Source organism: Lytechinus pictus, chromosome 17 (assembly GCF_037042905.1).
Source record: "Lytechinus pictus isolate F3 Inbred chromosome 17, Lp3.0, whole genome shotgun sequence".
In the NCBI taxonomy this organism is placed as follows: domain Eukaryota; kingdom Metazoa; phylum Echinodermata; class Echinoidea; order Temnopleuroida; family Toxopneustidae; genus Lytechinus; species Lytechinus pictus.
In genome coordinates this window covers 9,851,949-9,875,646 of record NC_087261.1, presented here as the reverse complement: position 1 = coordinate 9,875,646, position 23,698 = coordinate 9,851,949, and the positions used below count along the sequence as shown (strand labels likewise).

General features: G+C 35.9%; 1 protein-coding gene across 6 annotated transcripts in view; it reads right to left on the bottom strand.

Moving 5' to 3' along the window:
- LOC129280800 (myelin transcription factor 1-like) overlaps positions 1-23,698 on the bottom strand; it is a 37,931-nt gene continuing 14,233 nt past the window's right edge. Inside the window, exons 5-14 of one of the 6 annotated variants that reach the window (XM_064111810.1) lie at positions 21,258-21,320; positions 20,426-20,524; positions 18,624-19,577; positions 17,964-18,038; positions 12,749-12,811; positions 10,871-10,930; positions 7,952-8,101; positions 7,238-7,606; positions 6,616-6,770; positions 1-5,716 (exon numbers count right to left, since the gene is read on the bottom strand). In XM_064111810.1, coding sequence (XP_063967880.1) covers positions 5,124-5,716; positions 6,616-6,770; positions 7,238-7,606; positions 7,952-8,101; positions 10,871-10,930; positions 12,749-12,811; positions 17,964-18,038; positions 18,624-19,577; positions 20,426-20,524; positions 21,258-21,320 — 2,581 coding nt within the window. In that variant the 3' untranslated portion in view covers positions 1-5,123. The remainder of the gene's footprint in view (positions 5,717-6,615; positions 6,771-7,237; positions 7,607-7,951; positions 8,102-10,870; positions 10,931-12,748; positions 12,812-17,963; positions 18,039-18,623; positions 19,578-20,425; positions 20,525-21,257; positions 21,321-23,698) is intronic. The other 5 variants (XM_054916805.2, XM_064111811.1, XM_054916809.2 and 2 more) reach the window with 5 other exon arrangements.

The window sequence follows — 23,698 nt, the reverse complement described above, 5'->3', positions numbered from 1 at the left end:
TCATGTTACATATTGTAATTTATTGAAACATAGTCACAGGTATTGCATGTCTAGTTCAGAATCAATCATATTGAAGAAGAGAACAAAAATAATCAACGGCAAAAGCCATAAAAATATCACAAAACTAAATAAATCTCGTACATTAGAAACAGCCGTTTTTCTAATCTAAAGTTTGACATGAAAAATAAAATAACTTGACCACAGATTCACTGGTAAACTCAAACATTCAAATAGTATTAGCACAAAAGGAGTATTAATATACAAGTACCATTTAATAAATAATGTATCCATGAGGCAATATAGATATTTCTTCAACGCAAGAGTACAAGCTCAATGTATTCTCCTTATGTATACTCATTATGTCACAAATCTCTTTATGTATTACCATAAAATTAATAGCCTCACAAAAGGGCCGTTTTGAGACCAAATCTGAAATTCAGAATGACATTATCATTTGGGAATTACAGAACACTTCATTCATTTTGGGGCATGCTCAACAAATTATTCTGATGAAACATTTAATGGGTCCTCAAACTGAAGGAGTGAATGTGATGAACCGGTAAATCTTTCATCTTTAACCAATTACTAAAAAATTAAATAAAAAATAAAAGCTTCTGCCACATATTTTCTGGTCAAAAAATCAAGGTTGATATTAATTGCATGTTCATCTTTACTCCGCTCTTAGAAATTCAATTGTGACATACATTTTTATCTCCCCTCTACAAACGAAGTCATAATAAAATTGAATTATGTCTCAAAACAGCTGAGGTGATAATAAAGTACTCTGGATACATGAAAGAACAACTTCCAAGTTCGTCCTTATTTCCTAATAAGAAATATCAGACCCCCCCCCCCCCACTACCCCCTTATTACATAAAAACATTGAATTTCATTGTCTTACCTACAGAAGAATCACATTTTCCATTATATGTACTTCAGCTTTTAAACACCCATATAATTAAATGCAGCAAAATATCTTAACAAAATAAGCAAAATACCCCTTCAAAATATAGATATATACATTGTATACTCAAGCATGAAAGGTTGCAGGCCCTCCTTCAAGCATTACACCATGTAAGAATTCTATTTTGTTTTCTTGGTTGTAATCTTCTTTTCAGATATGATAATTTCAGAACAAGCAGAACTAATCAAGAATAAAGAAGCATTAGTCTGACACTTGTCCAATGAAATAATACAAGCATACAGTTAAGCACAACGAAGCACATAAATATTGCACTTTTCTCCCTAGCATGAAAACAAAATAAACTTTCCTGAATAGTTTTTTTACCTCGTTTGTAAACATACAACAAATCCTATATAGTGGAGTGACAGAAACCATGAAATAAAATCAAAACTATGAAGCTTATTTAAGTAGTTTCTCCTACATTTCTATACACTAATTTTGGCAACTGTTTGAAAACATAAATGCGTATTGATAGATTTAAAATAATGCTAAACAGCACATCAACAACAAAAAATGAATCATAACCGTATCGGCTCTTTATCCACTCTGAAAACAAATGAATAAAGGATGATCTTGCAGATACTTCATTTTACTCACAGAATACAATCTTCTATCAAGCTACAAAGGGTATTCAGAAAAGCACCATACTGCATAATATAGGAATGGTAGCTCAGGGTGATTTAATATAATAACAGCCTGTTATCTCGGCATTAAAATAGCAACAAGACTTGAATAAGCATAGTATGATAAGGAAAAAAACAATGTTGATTGAAGATGTTCTGAGTTAAATCAAAATTCAAAGAGTATTTATTTATACTCACTGGCATGCAAGCATCAAGACCAGCATAAAGATAAATATCATTTGAATTTAGAATGCCACTTAAAGTGATCTCGATGGCTGAGTAACGGCATTCTAAGAGAACATTTACATCGTCTTCCAAACTTCAAACAAATAGTAGTTCTCGATTTAGAATGCCCCAAAATAGTTCGCATCTGAAAGGCTGAGTAATACCAAGACAGCTGTCACAATTCTCTGTTTTTATATGATAGCTTTAAATAGCTTTTAGGGGGAATTTGTTGATTTTTTTGGTGTGTAATCTGTACAAAATCCAGAGCTATCTGCACACATGTACATGTACCTGAAAACAATGAGAGTCAAGAAACCAGGGGCAAAAGATAAAGATTTTACTATTTTTTTTATTCATAAGATAAAGAGAAAATATTAATAGGGATAATTTTAAATCTCCTAAAAATTGCTCTACAGAATTATGTTTTTACAACCTACAAACACAGCCTTTTTAATTCCAAACTACAGCATTGTCTATAATAGCAGGCATACAGCCATTGCAGAAGGTTGTATCATACATTTTGAAAAACAGGTCTCCGCAGACCAAATGATCTCTTGCACAAAGTTGAAAGTGATTATCTCAAACAAAACACATCAGTAGAAATGGCATCTGTGTAGCGCCCTCTATCTGGTTCAGTCCCGATTACTGGGGTGGCCAGATATACCTTGCACTCACATCAAAACTCCTAAGACTCAACAAAAGATATAAGACCCTCTTCTACCAAACATCAATGGGGACACTGTACATTGTATTGCCATAAAGCCCTTTTGGCGCTAACATGCTTTCTCATTCTTGCATCAATCCCATTGGCTTACTAACCTACATGTATATAATGCAAGAAGGGAATACCAATCAAATAATTGTTTATCGCCAAAATATACATACATCAATGTTAAACACTAATTAAAAGGGGGCATGTAACTACATCATTATGAACATCAATTAAAAAATTGTAATGCATTTTTATTTTCTATTGGGAGGCTAGATTTATCAGGTAATAATAACTTTGACAAATAAGTTCTTTATTATAGAAGGAAACATTAACAGACCTGCTAAGTTTGCAAAAGTACAGAAATACATCATTCCAGAATGGATTAAACTTGCAAATTCATGCACTCCTTTTGAATAACGGGAGAAGATTAAAATATGTACCCAAGTGTAAAAACTGCACCCCTCCTGACCTCCCACAGGGTAATACATGTATACTGTGATGTCATTTTCTGTTTAAAAACTAAATCTCACTTACAAATCATTCAAACTAATGACAAACATGTCCAGATGTTTTTCTTGAAGGGATACAAATGAGCATTTACAATTAGATTTTCATAAAACTAACACAGATTGAACTTCTCGAAAACTAACACAAAAATATTATCTACATGTACATGTAGATGTAGTTTTGCCAAAATTCTTTTACTCTGCCAATTATCAAAGTATATACTTTGTTAAGAACTAGTGAGAATCTAAAGCTGTATTTGCTTCTTTTGGTTAAACTTCATACATGTATTGTACACAATCACTGAATACAATGTTCCTTTAAAAAAAAAATAATTGCCTTGCTCTACAAAACTAGTACTTTTTTGTTAATACTACCATGAGCTTCAATTACACCAAATACACAATCATGAGTAATATCATTTTTCACAGAAATAGTACTTTCAATTCTCATGCAATGTTCATGATCTTCCTCAAATTCACAACAGAAGAAAATGAAGAAACTCAATCTCACAACAGTAGGAGTTAAAATATGAATTTATGCAATTTTTAACTACTGATCATTCATAAATTTTATCCACTATGGGTATCAAGTGCATCATCAAAAGTCAGAGCAGTGTATTTCCTGTGAGAACCCCGTGTAAGCTGCTTTGAATCACCAATTCTTACATTTCATCATGGACAAAACAATGAGGAAATACCGGAAGGCTCCGATGAGAAGATGCATAGTGCCTACATGGCAGGATTCCTGCCAAGACGCCGCAAAGACTTCTGACAAAGTTCCTAACAAAAAGAACAATATACCACAATATGCAATTTCTGACAATATGTGATGTAGAATTAGTACAATTGAGTTTTAAGTTATGAACAACATTGTCAATTTCTACATAAAAACATTACAAGTTGATTAATATTTGGCAGTAATATTGTGTTGCATACTGTAACTGATTTGTATGAAGACAAAAAAATCAAATGTAATCATAGCCTCTAGTTTACCATCCATAAGAGAATTTCATTTCAATGAGTTACTATACCAACTGAGCTCCTCAGCCATTCAAAAAGTTGTTTCAATTTCATCACCAAAACATTAAAAAATGATTTTCACAAGACATACAATTTTTAAAACATTATGGTGCTATTTTCACTATAAGGAATAAACTTGTCTCAGCTTTTTACTAGAAATATTTTTTAATGTTCAGATAAAGAAAAAAAAGGGCAATACTTTGGCTATGATAAATGAACCATGGTTTTCTGGATTGAATTTCCCTAATTTTGCCTCTGTGATGCTAAACTACTTCAAGTGTCTCAATTATCTAACCAAACAATAATCATCCTGTATGATTAAAACATCAATCTGCCTCAAACATAGTACATATGAATGCTGATTGATCTTTATTTTTCATACAATTGAATTTGAAACATCTTTAAAGTTGATTCAATTAAAATAGGAATATTCATTCACTCAGTTCATTTAACGAGCACTAGACATTTCCCAGTGTATGAAATAATGCCTATTTACAATTTGATTTACAATTGGAAAAGCATTATTTCATGGGCAACAACGACAACAAAGAAAATTCCTTAAAACCTATTTCCGCATCAAGGTAATTTCAATTATTTTCAGTTTAACTGATGATATGAGCTACATGTATTTACAAATGATGCATAAAGTACAGTCAATAAATTAACCCATAACACTCCTTTAAGGAGGCTACAGGCAGATTATGTACATGGAATAAAATCACCCGCTTTCTAAGCATCTAAATCCACGATGCCTTACAGTCGCAAAAGGAGGCAAGTGACAAGCACGATATTTCTCACAATTGACGTCAATGCACTACCGTGATGGCTTGCCTGGCATTTCTCCAAGCAGGATGAGTGCTCATGCATAAAATTGGGCCCACAAGGTAAGACATTAAATATCAACTAATCAAATTTGATTGATATCACTTCGGTCCTTTTTTAAATTGAAGGGCAGCATTTAAATAAAAGAACATAGTATTGGAGCGATAACTCTTGGAGCTACTCCAATATCTCCAAACAAGGGTGCAAGTACTTGTGGTATTCTAAGGAGCAGCAAGTCATAATTAAGTCCTTCATGTGACGGGCACCACATTGGTTCGAACCACCCCTGGTGTTGAAATAGGCTGATCTGAATGGTGGATGATACCATTACTCAGAGGGGGTGTTAGGTCTACCGCTTGTGGAGGGGGCGTGAGAGGCGTATTCTCCACCGACTCCAGCCTGGGCGATGATGACCCTAATGAAGGAGGAGGCGTTGCCGACTGAAAGGAAGAGGCTGCTGACGACTCTCTGACAGACAATCCCCCGTTGATCATCACCATGTCCTTGGCATCATTATCCAGTTCTTTGAGACTCGCTAGGAACTGTTCCATACGTTCGTAGCTAGGACCGAGCAGGCTGGCCTCACGACCGCCGCTCATAGCAACGCTCTTGACATCGGACAGGTGCCTGATGAGCGTGTTACGTAGTCCGTCAAGCTGCATGGTCAGAGAACGATGTTTCTCCTCCATGGCTCTATGCTCCTGCTCCGCCTGACGGAGTTTGGTTTCCATGGTAGAGATCTGGGTCTTCAACCGTCTCATCTGGGCTTCCATCTGGCAATTGCTTGATTGCAGCTCGTTGATCTCGATGTCTAAGTTCCATAGCTCCTCATCGTTCTCAACTCCTGTAACAAGGACGAAGAAAATATGTCAGTGGTAGGTTAACTCTTACTGAGCCAATGTAACATACATGTGACATAGACACCTTGCATTTTAAAACTACTATGACTCAACTCTTTATGAAACAGGCCCCTGGTATTCAAACTATCCATCAGTCATCTTACTAGTATACTACCGTATATATTTGAAAAGGAAGCTGCAGAGGTCCAAGCTAAAGCCAAAGTGAGAACAATATTACACCATAGATGGTGCTAAATAATTGTCCATTAAAAGGACCCATCCTCACTTTATCACAAACAACTTACAAGTTATGAGAGACTAAAACATTAATGTCTAAAGGGAAGCTCTGGGGTCCAATCTCATGAAACCTGTTATAACAACCAAGATTGCAATAACACTTTAAATCTACTGAAACCACTTGATTTGATTGGCTGATATTGAACTTTTAAGAAGAAGTCTTCATGAAACAGGGCCCTGGTGGGTGTTTCATAAAGCTGTTCGTAAGTTATGAGTGACTTTAAGAACGACTGGTGAATTTTTCTTACGCACTAAATAATCCCCAATGAACATTTAATGGTGAATATCATTTACTACAAGAAAGGATCACCAGTCGTTCTTAAAGTCGCTCTTAACACACGAACAGCTCTATGAAACAGCCCCCATGTGGGTTTTTCAATGATCTTCATCAATCATATTGAGCGTAATGATATTTTGTATTTATTGAGAGGTTTGGAATTTTGAACAATATTTACGAACAACTTGTCTAGATAAGGGCAAGTCATTGAAAAGGATTTTTTATGGACTGAATCGATGACACCATGTTTAACGACATGTCAGAATGAATGCTTATTTGAAGTCGACAATCAAGCAGCATGGAATATTTTCTGCATTACTATTGACATACCCTTGACATTTTTGTGTGATAGTGATGTGATGTCTTCTCCATTTAGCCTTGCTTTCTTCATGGCCTGAGCAGCTAACGGACACCCCGAGATGCTACGATGGTCCAACGAAGCCCCGTTCACATGACCTGATCCATCACATGACGGGGTTGGGCAGCTATGGAAAGAGAAAAACAGTTGCAAAATTACAAATAAAACTTAATAGTTGAGTCGATCTACATATTAATGATACGGTTCTTGACATTAAAACTGAGAAATACAGCTGCGAAATTTTTTCGTAATTAAAAATTACAATGAATAGAAATGAGTGCAGACTTGAAAACTGACTGGTGTTAGAATGGCTTGGGAAGTTAATAATATTCTTTCTCGATTATGTAATTTGCGCTTATATTTATGTAAATTGGTTTACTTTCAACACATCAATCAAGCTATTTACAATTCTCAACTCATTCATCCCTTTATCTATCCTTTTACTTGTCAATCAATATCTATCCATCCATCAATCTTTTCATCTATTCATCCGTACACCAACCCGTCCGTCTGTCGTCCCACCCACCCACCCACCTATCCATCCATCCATCTTTCCATCCATCTCATATCACACAAAATCATCTTTGCTCATACCTTGGTCCTACCAGCTGCTCCTCATGTTCCTGTTCCTCCACCACCGGTGACATGGACATGATGTTACCCTCACCCATCATGTTAGGCTTCAGAAGATTCAGGGGTAATACAGCATCGGTGATACCGCTCATACCACAACCTCCAGTACCGACCACGCCCATCATCAAGCCCCCATTCCCCATCACGCCCATCCCACCGACTCCATTCTGAGGCGAGGGAGAGGGTGCCATTGGGTTTTCCTTGGGCGCCGTTTGCATGGGTCCCTGGTAGCCTGCTCGGAGGGCTCGCGGGCATCCCGACGCGCTCCGATGAGAGGCGTACTTCCCTGTGACATGACCGGAACCGTCGCAGCCTGGTATGGGGCACCTGCTTATACAAAAGATACAGAAAATAATGAGTGGACCTGTCTCTAATATTAAGGTAAAGGGAAGGACACCAGAATCGCTAATGTATTATTGATTTCTTTTAAATCTTATATGTCACCTTGTCCGGTCCACCTTCTCCAGGCCGAGTACATGATGCCAGTATTGCCCCCATAATAGCAGCAGATTTCAACATTAACTTAAAACGCTTCCCATTGTTCATATCTGGTCAGAATTTGAAAATGGTTTTACAGGAAAACTGAAACTTCATTCACTATGAAAGAACATTTAATGTTTACTGCAATCACTTTCATTTATCTCGAAATCTCACACTGGAACGCAAAGAACGTACTTGATGAGCCCGTCCCCTTCTTCTTCTCCTTCTTTCTTTGGTGAGGATGTGTAACTCTTCTTCTTGGCCCTGGGACACCCGGATAGACTACGATGTGAGGAGTAGTTACCGGTGGCATGACCTGATCCATCACAACCAGGGGTGGGGCACCTGTAGGGAGGGGAGGGGGGCAGTAAGATGATGAGAGATACATGTACATCACAGCACAGGTAAAGTCAAGTGTGTCTATTTACCTACCCAATACAGGCTTTGTATTAAAGGACCATGTGGGTCCACTAGGCAACAGATTAAAGCTGTTACAAGGACAACAAAATAGAATGGCAAGTTTGATTGGGCTATGGGAATTCTGGAAGATCAAAGTGTATGAAAATTTTGTTTTAAAAACCAATCACTTTTCTTAGAACAGATTAGTTTTCTTCTACTGTTTACCAAAGGTTGAATATTCATGAATATGATTAAAGTTGGACAAATCAAAATATTAATATACAAAATATGTTACAATCTTGATTACAAATAAAAAATGTCTTTGATATCGGAAGTTGAAAGCAATGCAGACAGGCATTCAGAACAGGCCTCACTTCCATCTTTAAAGACAAAGAATCGATCAGTTTCCTTAAACTTTAATCATACAATTATAGGGTTAATAACCATACAAGAAGAAAACACATAAAATGAAACAAGCTGTTGAATCTATAAGCCAAGAAATTGAACCACTACAGTTATAAGTGTTGCGAATCTAAAAGTAACTTTTAAAAATGAAAAGTTTCAAAGCAACTTCCAATGCAAATTCATGATTTCTTGATTTCAGCATTACTTAGACTTCCATTGCCACATTTCTTAAATTTTTTACATTTTTTTGCTTCAACCTGGGGCGGATCCAGGATTTTCCAAAGGGGGGGGGGGGCAAAGTTTTCGGAGGAAAATTTTGACAAACAAAAAAAATTCAACCACAAATTAAGGATATTTTGTACCCGAAAAAAATTGACAAGCAAAAGAAAAAAAGTCTTCAATTTCAAAAGAGGGTGCACACCTCTGTTTTAATGGCATTTTTACATTACAAATTTTAATTTTGCTTATCAAAAGGGGTCTCTCCCCCCCCCCTAGATCTGCCAGTAGCTTCAACCAATGAGTTATAGTCAATAATAATAAAGTTCATTTTTATATCATGAGAGACAATATATCACAAGGCAATGGCAATGAATGAATGAAATTAAGACACATCCAATGATTCATGCATAATAAAACAGTTAAACATGGAATTATAGTAAACATTTCTCATTTACACATGGGAGAATATGTAGTGGTTACATGTACCTAGCCCCTTTGTTTTAATAGTCTTTATTATGTTTCACTCTCAGGCAGGTTAAATAGGCACCTGGTATAACGGAAAGCAAATCTACAGTATGCCAAGTTATATAGCATTTGAGATAGGGAACTCCAGCTTGAATGCTCCCCTGGGAGTGGAGAAGGTGTATACATCATGTACAGCAAGCAAGAACATGATAATACATTGTAATATATACCGTATGGGTACTAGTATTCAACCCGGCATAATTCAAAGATTTTGACATATTCCCCAAAATATTTAGAAATAGGGAATTTATCTTAATTTCACACCTTTGTTATTTCCAGGGTAATCTGTTGTCGATATTTTCTTTGTCAATCTGTCGACTGTATGCGCGGAGGATCGAATTATGCGGCGATGGCCTTTTGCACTGAATGGTACTAGTATTCAACCTTGTGAGGATTGATAGCAAATCTCAAAAGGGTTTAGATTGCTAAATTAGATATAGATCTATGTAAATCTCTGGCTTTGATTAATTCCCTGTTTGGTCTCATCTCAAATGGTCTAGTCCATAGTCGGATGGGACAAGGGCAGATTGAGAGACAGGGCCATCTTTCATCGCTAGGTTGAATACTAGTACCAAAATCCGTCGCCGTATAATTCGATCGCCCGCGCACACAGTCAACTGGTTGAAGAAAAAAATAACGGAAAAAGAATAACCAGCATTTGCTCTTGGAAATAAGACGGGTCTGAAATTCAGGTAAATTCTATATTTCTATGTATTTGAGGAAACTCTCCAAACGGGTTGAATACTAGTGCCCTTACGGTATGTATGTAAAGAAATTAAATGGAAATGTCCTGATTTATGAAACGTTAAATAAAGAAAATATAAAATTATAAACCCAATGGCATGCTCCTTTAATGTTTCCCAATTTTCAATGGTATAATCATGTCATTGAAACTACAATTTATGGTAACAACACTACACATTCACATAAATTTAGAAGCACTATCTGGAACCATGGATTTAGCAGTCTAAAAGCAGTAGATGTAATCCACATTCAATAAAAAAGGAGAAATATTCTCTGAAGGGGAAAATACCCTTAATCCTAAGTTTCATTCTGTGTCGAGGATGTTTGAAATATTATCTACTTTATGAACATGAGTGACAAAGTTTCTCCTCTTTTTATATTTATTTTTTTTAAACTTTCATTAAAGAAGAACAAGTTCATAGAATGAGAGGTGCTACTTGAAATTGACAACAAAAGTAGGAAAATTAAGAATTTGCATTCATACAAAAAGGGTATTTTCTGTGGCTGAAAATATGGAGAAAATAGGAATTTGTACTTTGATAAAAAAAAGTTATCCCCCTAATTCATGATAAAAAAGTTGCCCCCCTAATTCAAAATTACAAAAAAAGAAAATGATAATACTAAAATTTCTTAACTGGATTATACCCTGATGTGAATAGTTCTAAAATGGGGAGAGGAGGAAAGAAACCTCAACATACCGAGTACCAACACTTCCCAAATTACATGTTATCAATAATATAACCAAATTAACAAAGTTAAAAAAAATCTAAAAAGCATGCATATTGTTAGTCTGTTTGACATTAAGTTAAAAAAAAAACTTACTTTAATTCTTGGGTTCCGGGGATAATAGTGGATTTATCTGCCATCGGGCAACCAGACAAGCTAAACAAGCAGGAGAGACCATTCCAGAAAAGGGGGGTTTTAATCATTTCAACATTCAAACCAAATCACAAGCAAACAATGATAACCAAATAAAAACAAAACAGAAATATGAAACAGTTTGAAATACAAAAAAGGGTAAAATAAGTTATGGAAGATGCCAAATGCCAGCATAGAAAAGGGAGTATTAAGCAAACCAAATTATCATAACGGGAGGCGTGCGATTACGTCGTATCTCAAAAGGCAAAAAATATATTGATTTCAAGTGAAAATATATAATAAATAAAATAATAACTTGCTCAACAAAAGATGACAAGGAATGTAAAAAAAAATGTCTTTGTTGCTTTCACAGGATTAGTTCAATTTTTAACGTGAAATTTAACATCAAGAAAAGCATCCAATTTGTGTGCAGACATTGAAATGGACTAGCAAATTGGATAATTGGGAAAGGGCATGTCAAATACATTTTAATTCCATGATGCAAAATGAAAAAAAAGGGGGGATTGATATGTGATTTAATTAATATATCAGGGATTTGCATTCTGTTGTAAGCGTCAGTGAAAATAGCCATTGATGTAGGAATGATTGATTATTGCAAATGGGATGGATGAATAAGTAAACATTCAAATTCAGATTGCTGTTATGTGTTAAGGCATTCAATACAGTGATAATTAGTGACGACGCATGATTTCCTGATGTAAAAAAGACACAGATTTTTCTCTCAAAAAGGTCAGAATTGGAGGTATATTGTCACACTCAATAAAAGCTAGCATTGAAGAGCGGTGTGGATGAAAAATGTTTGGATCCGCGTGTTCACATTAAACAAAATATAAGACACAAAAAATAGTTTTTGAATGGTAAATGTGATTATATGATGCAACATTCCCTTTGTTTGGAAGATTGGCTAGATACTTACGCTACAGGGCTGCTTAGTCGAGGAGAAGCATTAGCATTTTTTGAGGGTTGCAATTTCAAGATGGAGAGATCAAATGGGGAAGGACAAGTGTCATATACGAAGACATTAAAAGTAAATAATTATAATCATTGTTATTTTTGAAAAATCATTTACACGAAGCTCAAACAAAACATCCTTGGCAGAGCTTGCGCATATGAAGATTGTATTCAACACTGAATATGAAAAGATTTGCCTCAAAAGCTTCTTAATTTTCCTTTCTCAAATTCTACATAATCTACTTAATTGGCACTGTGTCCCTTTTGCTTAAAAAATAATCCTGAAATGCCCCAAATACTTATTTGGGAAATCAGTGGATTGGTTTTATAAAACACTTTTAATGTATTGGATCACCTCACTCAATCTTTGTGGGGAAAATAATTTCTGACATTTTAATGAATAAGGATTTTTTTCATTTCAAATACATGTAACCCTCTTTTGAACTGCACAAGTGTGAGTGGATTAAAAAAAAAAAAAATTAATCAATTAAAAAGTCCATGGCTTCTATTAAATTTCAGAGCAACAGTATACAAAGTGGGGGTAAAAAAGGTCTTATAAAATTTACAGTTTTCCATGGTTTAGCCATGAATTAGATAAATTAGGAAAGCATACATACAATAAAGTTCAATAAAGAAACTTTTGGTAAGATAAAACAATCTCCAAAAGGGACACAGCATTGAGTTTAACTAACACAAAATCATGATAAAGATAAAGAATATTCATAAGAGGTGATGTCTTATCAGTTTACATCATTGCCTTTAATATGAATATTCAAAATCTCTGTGCTTCAAACTACAGATCTGCCATTGCTATTGGTTCTGCATTCTAGTCATGAATATTCATATGGTCTGAATTGACCAATGACCAACCTCCTATGGGATGTATAGTTCCCTGTTATATGGCCCGATCCATCGCATCCGGGGGTAGGGCAGCTAAAGAAAGTAAATATCATAGCAACTTAAATCAAAAGTTCCTTTCCAGAAACTACAAAAAATACATTAAAGCAGACATTCAAAAGTGAAGATAGGGTAGTGCTTTCTTGTTTTAAAATTCACATGAATTTCAAGAAATAATTCAGTTTAGAATCAGAAAATTAATTTAATAGTTAAAAATGTATATTCATGATATCACTGAATGTCTACTTTAATATTTCATTAAAAAGCAAATGAAGCCGCTGAAAATTTGAATTTGGTGGGGAAGATATAACAAGGTGGCCCATCTATTCCCTCTATCTAATGCATAGGAATTAACATCAAAAGAACCACACCACATTTTCAAAATATTCTTCTTCCCCTTGCTATCCTCTGAATCAGCGAGTCGCCCAAGACTGGCATAGTCTACCTCGCTCTGGATATCATTGAAGTGTAAACCACGTGAAATCTAAATGTAAATGCAATCACAAAACCAATGCATACTAAACCGTGTCAGAATGTATCCAAATGTATTTTTCCATCACTGTTTGCACTATATTAAGGGTGTATGTAATTCACAAGATTTGTTAGCTTCACCAGTTTATTCAGGCATCTATGAAAATCATTTTTACATACTTGTGGAAAGTAAATACTTAACCATTTCTCACAATTTTGGTCAATTCCTTTTTTTTCAATGAAAGGTAACAAAGCAAAACTGTACTTTACTATGGTTCAAAGAGTCTTTGGACAAAATGTGGTGTGTTTCAAATGATGTTAAGTCCAATGACTTAATACTGGAAATATTTCTAAACGACTACAAATCCCACAGACAGTGTCACCAAACAACAATATACAGAGCTAGAATCAAGACGGCGACTACTGTGGTTGAACAATACATAAACCACATGCATGCAAGCTTTCATCTAGAGATGTACTGTGAATGAATCCATAGGTTTCATGCAGTTTTGAAGGTATGGGACTATTATTTTAATACAATTGTGAAATAATTATGTTATGTATACACCGGTTTAATAAGTGGTTGTAAAAGTTACCTAGAGGAAGATATTCTCCTCCTCCAGTTGGTTCACAAGCATGCTATGAGTGTGAGGGTATTGTGCATAGCCACTGTGAATATAGCCGCTATATGAAAATTTTGATAGTCTGGCTCCTGAGGCTAACAATTTGTAATAAAATGAAATTATTTTGTTGTGCCAGAAGTTAAGAAGCATTCCATACTTTAAAGAAGAAAAAGAAAACAGCATTGTGGGAAATGGTAGGCCATATGATAAAGTTATGATTTTGTGATGCCGAGCAATCAGTCAGGAAAGTGTAATGCTTTGAGGAAAATATTCATAGGAATGGACATAATAATTTGGATTTTGAACGATAATGAAAAATGAAGAAAATTATTTTCTCAAAAAGGGAACATTGACATCTCTGAAAAATTTCTTGGACTCTTCCTACACAAAAAAGAAGTTAACAGACCATTGTCACAATTAGCACAAAAAGCAATGCAATACAATACATAACAAATAAAACAATCTACTATGATTTACTCAGAACATTAGATTTTTCGATTGAAAACACACAACAATTAAAAGTCAATGTCAAGATAAAACAATGATTGGCCTTTCGGCCCTTTCCTGAAATGAGAATCATAATTCTTTTAGATCAAATCCCTCATTAATAACCGACATATAAAAAACTAGCACATCAATGATGTGGACGGATGCCACGCCACGGCATAAGCTCATCTGGCACTTCGGGCCAGATGAGCTAAAATTAAAAATTGCTTTCAAGTCATTACGCATTAAATGCAAAAAATACCTACGTGTACATTTACTTTAATTTCCTTTTCTTTCCTTTTGATTTTTCCATAATTGCTAGTATGTGACCATATTGCAGGGGTGTGAGTGGTCACAAATAAAAAGATCTGAAAAGAGCGGAAGAGTGTTGAAAAAGTCTGAAATAGAAAGAGCTCCCAAACTTTTTGTACAGAGGAAGGCCAAAAATAAGCTGAAATTAAGCTGAAAATCAAAAAAAAAATCTGAAATCAGATAAAAATCTGAACTCTCACACCCCTGATATTGGCAATGCAATTTCAATCAGACAAGGGAAAGAGTGGAAAGAAGTTGGAATTAAAATGACCAACGTATTTCATTGGCCACCATATTGGGACTGGCCCCCTTCCATCTGACCCCATCTGAACAATCTAGTGGGACACTGCTTTACAGAAAGTTATAGGGCAATGTGGGTCTACATTAAAGAATATCTCTTTCTTAGGGGTTCTGAATAGCTCTGTTTGATAAAGGTATTAAAAATAAGAGAAAGAATAAATCTAAAGAAACACTTCTGATTTTCACTGTACATTTATGCACAAATGACATAGATTGGCCAGGACACTAGTTGTCAAGATAAATAAAGGTTTGATATTTAAAGCAAGGTTTGGCCGTCGTTAATACTCTTATAATCCATCAGGCAGAATTCTATCTTCATCTTTTTTTTTGCTGAACAATAGCTGAAGGATAGATTGTCAATACATCTTCATTTCAATTAATTTGTAAACAGGAAATCTATTCAAATGAGTGACCTATACATATCATTGTGTATTGATATGAAATGAGTTGGGGAGGTGGGGGCGATCAATTATATAAAGACAAGATCACAAAGCTTTTTATAATCCTTTTGAGAGCCAATAGCATGGTCAACATAATTTCTTTGGTGGAGTAATTATCTTTAATTTTCTTGGATGCTTTACACAACTATGATTTAATAATGTAGTTCAAAAGATGACCTACGATTTGTTTCTCCCCCGTACCCCTTCCCTTCTAGGCTCTGTCTCTCTTCTCTTTCCCTTTCTCTATCCCTCTCCCCCTTTCTCTCCTACTCTCTCCCTTTCAAACTGTAATCAGTGGCCTCAGAGTGCTTGATAGCAAAAAAAATATCCAACCATTAATACAAAAAGACAATGCATGCAGACATGAAGTATCTAGGGCTATTCCCAAAAGGCATAATTAGGAGCCGGTGCTAAGTCTATATTTGTATATTGGAAGAATAGTGGCATCAAATCAATTTATCAATGCACGTCAGCACAGGAAGCTGGATGTTTTAATCTTGATGCATATTGCAAGGAAATATATCAATTCACATAGTCCAATCTAATGATACCCCCCCCCCCAAAAAAAAAGGAGAGGGATTTTGTAATAATCAACAATACAAACTTTTAAGAATTTAACTGAACTGCACATGAATTAAACAGTATATGGAATGAGAGAAAATCACTAAAAGGACTCAAATTTATTGTCTTTTTTTCATCATTATCCCAAATATCCAAAGACGGATAAAAAAAATTATGAAAAAACTGCCGGGGTGGGGAGGGTAGCAGGGTAGCAAATAAACTTCTTGCTCAGTTATTTCAACGGGGCCAGAAATCAATCAATAAAGATGTAAATTCACGGTGAACCACAAGAATTGGTTGGGAAAACTACCGAACCCACAAACTGATTTTGATTGCAACAAAATATTCTAGAATATGTAGCTTGCATAACATACTTCTACACAGTATACACTGCTATACACCAAACAAAATAATAAATGTTGACCCATTTCATGTGCCAATAATAAAGCAGCCCTGAATTGAAAAATTTTCATTGGGAAAAAGGAATTTGATATGCAGTAATGTACACCATTTGCAAACGATAGAAAAGAGATCTTTATACAGGAAAAAAAATCAAACTCTTCTTGGAGACATATTCTGCCCTTGACTAATTGGAGGAAAGTCAATTGAAAGTCGATTGGAGATCAAACAGAGATGCTTTTATATCCATCCACCCACTTTCATATTTCATGCCATTAACTTCATACAGGCCTGCCTCCCTTTAGAAATTGCTTTGATTTCATCCCATCGAGTATAAGTTGCAAATCAAACTGAAATCGTTATGATTTATTCTCATAATATCCTTGGCTTTAATCTGAATCTGATTTCATGGATTATCACAGACGCTTGGATCAAGATTCGGAGGAATAATAAAAAATTTGAACCCGTTGCCTACTGGAACCAGATGGTCTCTGTACAAATTCTCTGGGAATGACAGAATTCAGTAGTCAACTGGTTAAATTCTGGGCTGCCTTATTTCCACCTACAGGTGTACAACAATATCTAAATATAATATTAACCCACAAAACACCAAGCATGCAGTCTCTTCTTCTAATAGTTAAGTTAACATTCGATGGGCCATTTCAAGACGGGTATTCAATGTTCGGTGCTGCTTTTTTTAGAAAGAGATTTAGGGGCAACAGAGCCCATTTCTTCCCTTCCTTTTTCATTGTAATTAATCACATTTCAATAACACTAGCACTTACACAGTAGTGTAGTGCTAGAGTTAATTGCAAACTTCTGAAATCAAGTGCAAGAGTTGAAAATTATCTCCACAGCAGTCAAGCACCAACACTAAAAGTCAACACCTTAATTGAAATGACCCATTTTCTGAAATACATGTAGAATACTTTAACAGCCGATGCAATGTCTCTTTTCAAAACTACACCAATCCTACACCGATTGACTTGATGATTACACGATATATGTCGGACGACAATGGAAATTTGGTTTCAGTAAAATTTTACAATCTGGTGTCTAGCCTGGAACTTGGATACCCTTTTGGCTGATGTTGAAATATATTCAGCCTCTATACCTAGAGACAGATATTCATGTTAACAAGGCAGAAATTGAACTTTTTTCGTTGCATCTTTTTTTTTAATACTTAATAGTCTTCTTCCTTTTTCATATTTCATAAAGCAATCATAATCAAACTTCTGCAACAGAGATTTTTAGGTCTGTGATACAGATTACATTCCCATCCTATTGTCATACGAATCCACAAGAATTCTATCCTTATTTTTCTATTCTTTATTTGTGTTTTGCTTATACCATGCCACCAAATCAGTCAGTGAGATTCGCATAACTTTGACAACGGACATGACCACCAGGGGGCAATTTTTCCAATGAATTAAAAAACAGTTATATTTTATTCATGGCTTCGAAATCATTGACTTTTCCAGATTGTCGCTTCATAATATCCATGCAGTGCTGATAAAGCAATATCAGATAGAAAGAGCGAAGAATTCTGACATGATTTTGAAAATTGTCCCCTGAATGGATAGACGATTATCATACCTTAGAGGCTCCCGCCGCGGCTCAAACAGAGCTTTAGGAACAAAGCTCATTTTGTTTTGTTTTTTCATAGGACTGCTTGAGTTTTTTAAGGTCATTGGTGTAACAGGGAAAGTTGTTTGATGGGGAAAGGGGAGGGGGAGGGAAGCAAAGATGGAAATGGAATGAATATGTTAGTTCGCATGAAGCATAAAGGAGAATAAAATGGAGAGAAACAACACAAGTTAGTCAACAAATGGAATTAGTTTGAAATGCAAATGATTATGAAGGCAAACCTTCAATGTATATTATGCTAAGCATAACACATTCATAATTTCTAGACCCTTTGCACAAGACAACATGGAAAGGATTCAGACATTTTCCTTTTAAAAGTTAAATTCATGAGTCAGTTGTAGAGGGCTACATGCACTTGTTGCTTGTGAATTTTCTCAGATAGGATTATAGGTCTATATTTCTCTTCTATTCAAACTTGAAATTTACTTGGTGCAAATTTCTCTAAACATTTTGCATTCTAAGCAGCTGGTTATGGATAGGCAGCTGTTATTTTATTTTTTTTGTTATTGAAAATTTAGCTTGTTATTTCATACTTTTGACAATATGCATTTATTATTCTACAGGCAAAAAACAGGGCATGCAAGTATCAGAGTGGATGAAAATACTTACGATGGTTCGTCTTTCCCGAAACCGGTCAGCGATACGTTTCCACCAGTCGACACCACGGCATTCGGAGCGATGGGGGTGAGGATACCTCCCCCAGAGGTGAGAGGAACGTTGCAGGGCAACGACCCGGGGAGAGACACCAAGGAACTGGTGAGAGGCGTCAGGGGTGCACTTAATGGAGTATGGGGGAAACTGGTGAGGAGGGGGTACTGCGGCTTCTTGGGGGCGGAGAAGTCCACAGCTTGATCGTAAGACCTTGGGATCTGGAGGATCGTTGGCGAGTTGTTAGACGTGGTTGTCTGGACCATCGGAGACATGGGTGGGAAGGAATAGCTTCCAGTGTAGACAGGGTTTGGCATGATGGGCTGCGGGATGGACAGCTGGACCAAGCTCGATTGGGTGGACAGGGGGAGAGAGGACTGTGGCGGCGGTGTGTTGGCAGTCATAGGGCCAGGGAGATGAGAAAGGGCCGTTGCAGCTGGCTGATGTTGGCTGTCCATCTTGGTGGATTTCATGCTCAGGTCTAAGGTGCCGTTGCTGTCAATCTTCACCAGGTCTAAAGGCTGTTGCTGCACCGAGCTTGGTGGCGTCATCGGCGGCGGGAACTGCATGGGTATGGCCAGATGGGGCATCATGCCTGGCATGGTCTTCAAGGATAGGTTAATCGCCGCTGCTGCAAGTGTAGCCTCCCGATTGTCCACCGTTCCGTCGTTAGGCATCGCAGGACGCTTACTGGGTGGCATGAGCTCGGCAGCTGATATGACCTTGGGAGCTATGCGCTTGTGGCTACCGGTCGCTGTGTAGAGTCCTGTGGCAGGGTTGAATGCCATGAAAGAATCTATCGAGAAAGGCTTTGCGCTGACCTTCTCTGACGGAGTAGAACGTGGAGTTGTGGTGGAGCTAATGGTTGTCGCACTGTTCATGGATTCCATTTCTTGCAAGCAGTACATCGGTTTCCTAGTGTAAACCACACAAAATTACATTCCAAAATTATATGCATCCAAAACAAAAACAGTGTATCATACAAATTATAGACAATTTATTTACAGTGATTGATTAAAATGTTCTAAACCATGCAAGGAGAGCAGAACATTTTCTCTCTATTCCAGGCATGTTCAGGAGAGGAAACAGATCATGGCTGCCGAAGACTGTATCAAGGGTCATTGTCTTCAGTTTGATATGGCAAAGAGATTTCCCATTTGAAGGGAGAAGCACTGGGAAATGAACTTTAATCAGTCACGTGATTATCTCGAAAGTTTGTGAATGCTCTTGCAATTCCCTGGAACAAAATGTACTTGTACAGGGGAGCATTTCATCAACATTTCTTGAGTAGCTGAGTAGCAATGTTACTATGGTAAGTGTCAGATAAAACAGGACTTGTCAGATAAAATGTCTGACAAGTCCTTTCATAAAAGGGGAGCTTTTCATGAAAGGACTAGTTGGACGTTTTATCCAACAAGTCACATTTTATCCGACAGTTACCATAGTGATGATGCTTCTCAGCCAATCAGATTCAAGAAAAGATGTCAGATCTGACAACTTGTGGGAAAGAAATTTTGATGAAACGCTCCGCAGGTATCCCCAAGCATATTTTGTTGGAACTAGAAGAAAAGACAAGAATGATGGGTAGACCAACAGCTCTTTCAAATAAATAAAAATCAAAGTTAGGTCATCTTAATCGCTCAATCACTACTTAATTTCACTTATTATTTTGTTTTCTTGAGCTAAGGCCAACCCAAAATACGTGGGGCCTCTGCCAATACAACTACATACAAAAAATAAAAATAATGATGGATTGAACATACCCCATGAGTCTGGTATCATTTGAATATTTAGGCGTTGGAGGCGGGCCCTGGTGCATCATGGCTAACTTCTCAGCAGCTGCTTTAGGACAACCTGATAAACTGGAGAGAGAGAGAACAAAGGAGAGACAGAAAGACGAGGGAGGGAATGGAGCAGAGAGATCGGAGAGACAGAGGGGGGAGATAGGGTGAGACACGAGGGGGGGGGAGAAAGAGATAGGGGAGACAGGAGGGGTGAGAAAGAGAAATGGGAGACAGGAGGGAAAAGAAAGAGAAATGGGAGACAGGAGGGGAAAGAAAAAGATAGGGGAGACAGGAGGGGTGAGAAAGAGATAGGAGAGACACGAGGGGGGGGGGGAGATAGGGGAGACAGGAGGGGGTAGAAAGAGAGATGGGAAGGGTAATAAAAATGATCAATTACAAAAAGACACAATGTTACTGCTGTGATATTTCTTTTTGTACAAATTTGCAACTAGAATTGTGCTCAACAAATATCAGTACAACCACATGCAGTCCAAAGACTGTTTGCTGTGCATACCCGTCACTTGAGGAAAGTGGTCTGAATGTGTAACATAGAGTCGTAGCAGTGACTCGTGCAGAGAAATTGAAAAAGCAAGTTGTATCTGTACTAGTCTTGTGTGAAGACCCACTTGTTGATCAAAGTTCGAATGAGGGTCTGTGTCTGAAATATATTTTTTTTCAGGCTGACAACTAACTATAAAATAAAGATAGATCAAATGAATATTTCCTGAATTACTGACATACAGATTTTTTAAATAAACAATTGGGGGGAAAAAAACATTTGTAATACTATTTCATTCTCGTTTTGCCTTACCTGCGATGTGAATTTCTGTTACTATTGACATGGCCTCTGCCTGAACATCCAGGAGTTGGACACCTTAGAAGAACATAAAAATATAACAGAATTAGTTCCATTCAGAAAGGATGCAGTATCAAATATAAAAATAGTAAGAACAAATATGGTATATTATTAATCAAAATAACAACCCAAAACAAAAATTAATATCTGAAGATGATATACTAGTATTAAATATATAGAAGACAAATAATGCATCCACACAATGTTATGAAAAACAATGAAAACATGAATAAGAATTACAGCTGGTTACAATTTCAAAACAAATGATCATTACAAAGGAAATAACTTTTGTGATAAGCAAGCACCAAGAAGAGTGGTTAATTAATTAAAAGAAATGCAATTGACTAAGTTCACTATTCATGCATCTGTTAAATAATAGCTTAAAAACAACATGATTTTGTAAGCATATCGAACTACCATGACATAGAATTAAAGAAGCAAAAATTAATAAAAAATAGTAAAAAGTAGGGATTTTGAATATGAGCACAGGTAAATGTTAGTGTGAAAGCCTTGACGATAGATGGGGGTTATATTAATGAGAAAGGTGTGGGAAAAGGATATGTAGGATTTGTGAGTACAGTAGCAGAAATATGACAACAAAGTAAAAAGGAAATTTGAATGAATATTCAGAAGGAAATCCACCAAGATCCATGAAATTTGCTTTCGATATGAAATGATAAACAGTGCATTTAATTGGGTTATAACAAATTTACGATTTATTCTTGATTAGAAGTTTGGCAAAGCAGCCCGGTTACAATCTAGGGTGGGGTCCAGAACTAAAAAAAATAATGAATCAAGTTAGAAGTAATAGTTGGGAAAAGTCCAATTAAGAAAAAAAAATGTGATTAATCACCATTTTGAATAATTCTAATGAGAACTTGCTGCAACTTTTAATGACCTATTCCGCTTCTTCTTCAAACTATTCTATTATCAGGCAGTTATCCACTTTTTAATAAAAAAAAATTAATAACAAATAAAATAAAATAAAATGGAAAACGTTAAGTAATGTATACATAACAGCAAAGTTTAAAGAACTTAAGTAGAATATTCACAACTTGTGAATAAGGATATGATTTTAATGAAGCATTTTGAAATTTTGAGAGTAAAAAACAATATTTTCCTTTCAATCTGTAAAGAAGCCTAAGAATCACAAAAATTTTCAACAAGGCAGGTAACAAAAATGAGAGGGGGGGGGGGGGGAACAACTAAAAACCAATTAACAAATAAAATCCTTGAAATCACTAGGATTCAATTCTTAATGTTATTGTTGGAACGACAAAGAACAAGAGTTTACGGTGTATGATAAACTGTTTTTAAATCTTACATATCAGGAAATTAAATCACCCAAAGATGGATAAATAACTACATATAAGTTGGAGAAATAAACTTTTCAAAACAACTTTTGCATGCAGTAAATTCTCTCCTTCGATTTATTGTCTTTGAAAACTTGAAAATGAGTTTTGAGATTGATGTGTACCATGAATAAGCATTTGGAGTAGTCTGATCATCCAGACCTACATGAAGATACTGCAGTACTGTCGAAAGCTGATAAAAAGATTTCCATGGTGGATTGTAACCTAATAGTACACCAAATAAGACGGTACAAAACAATGGTGATAACGAAAAACATGAGGCAGTATTGTGAATACATATTGGAACATGAAACAAAGTTGAACACCTGTGAAGAAGACTACAAGTTGGATATATGTGTAAAACAGTTAAAATTGTGACTTGAACAAGACTAGAATTTAAATATTAAAAGAAGGCTGATGAATGCAAGCAGCACAAATCTTTTAATTTCTTTTTAAACATGACTTATAGAGGCAGCAAAGGAGGCTAGAATGTTAAAATGAGAATACAATGTTTAGGAAACTGGGAATGAATCCTACAAAAGCGAACTGAAATAAAACAGCATAATGTATGTAAGGGAGAGTATTCTTTCAATAAAATAGTATTAATTATTAGACAACAGTGTACCTTTCAAAATTTTACAGCAAGAACAAAAAAAAAAAATTGCAATTACTCAAGCCCGAAATATCAACTATACAATGTTAAGCCTATCTCTGAGTCTCTGACAAACATTTAATCTTTATACAATGAATGTGAAACTGATTCATAATGCATGAATTTGAAGGTCAACAATGGCTATCATCCCCATGTATTAGACATAGTTTGAAGGAAAATTAAGATTTCAAGGAGACTATAGTGTGATAGATAGACAATGAAAAGAGACAGGTAGGATTTGTCTGGAAAAGGTCAACCTATATTTTATGGATCTAGTAAGGTTAGATATAATGAAGAATAATCTTTAATTTTGTTCTGGAATAGCATGCTGACATCACATCTTGTTTCCTAATAATAGGTCCAATTTTATTAGACCTAGCAAAGGATGCTTC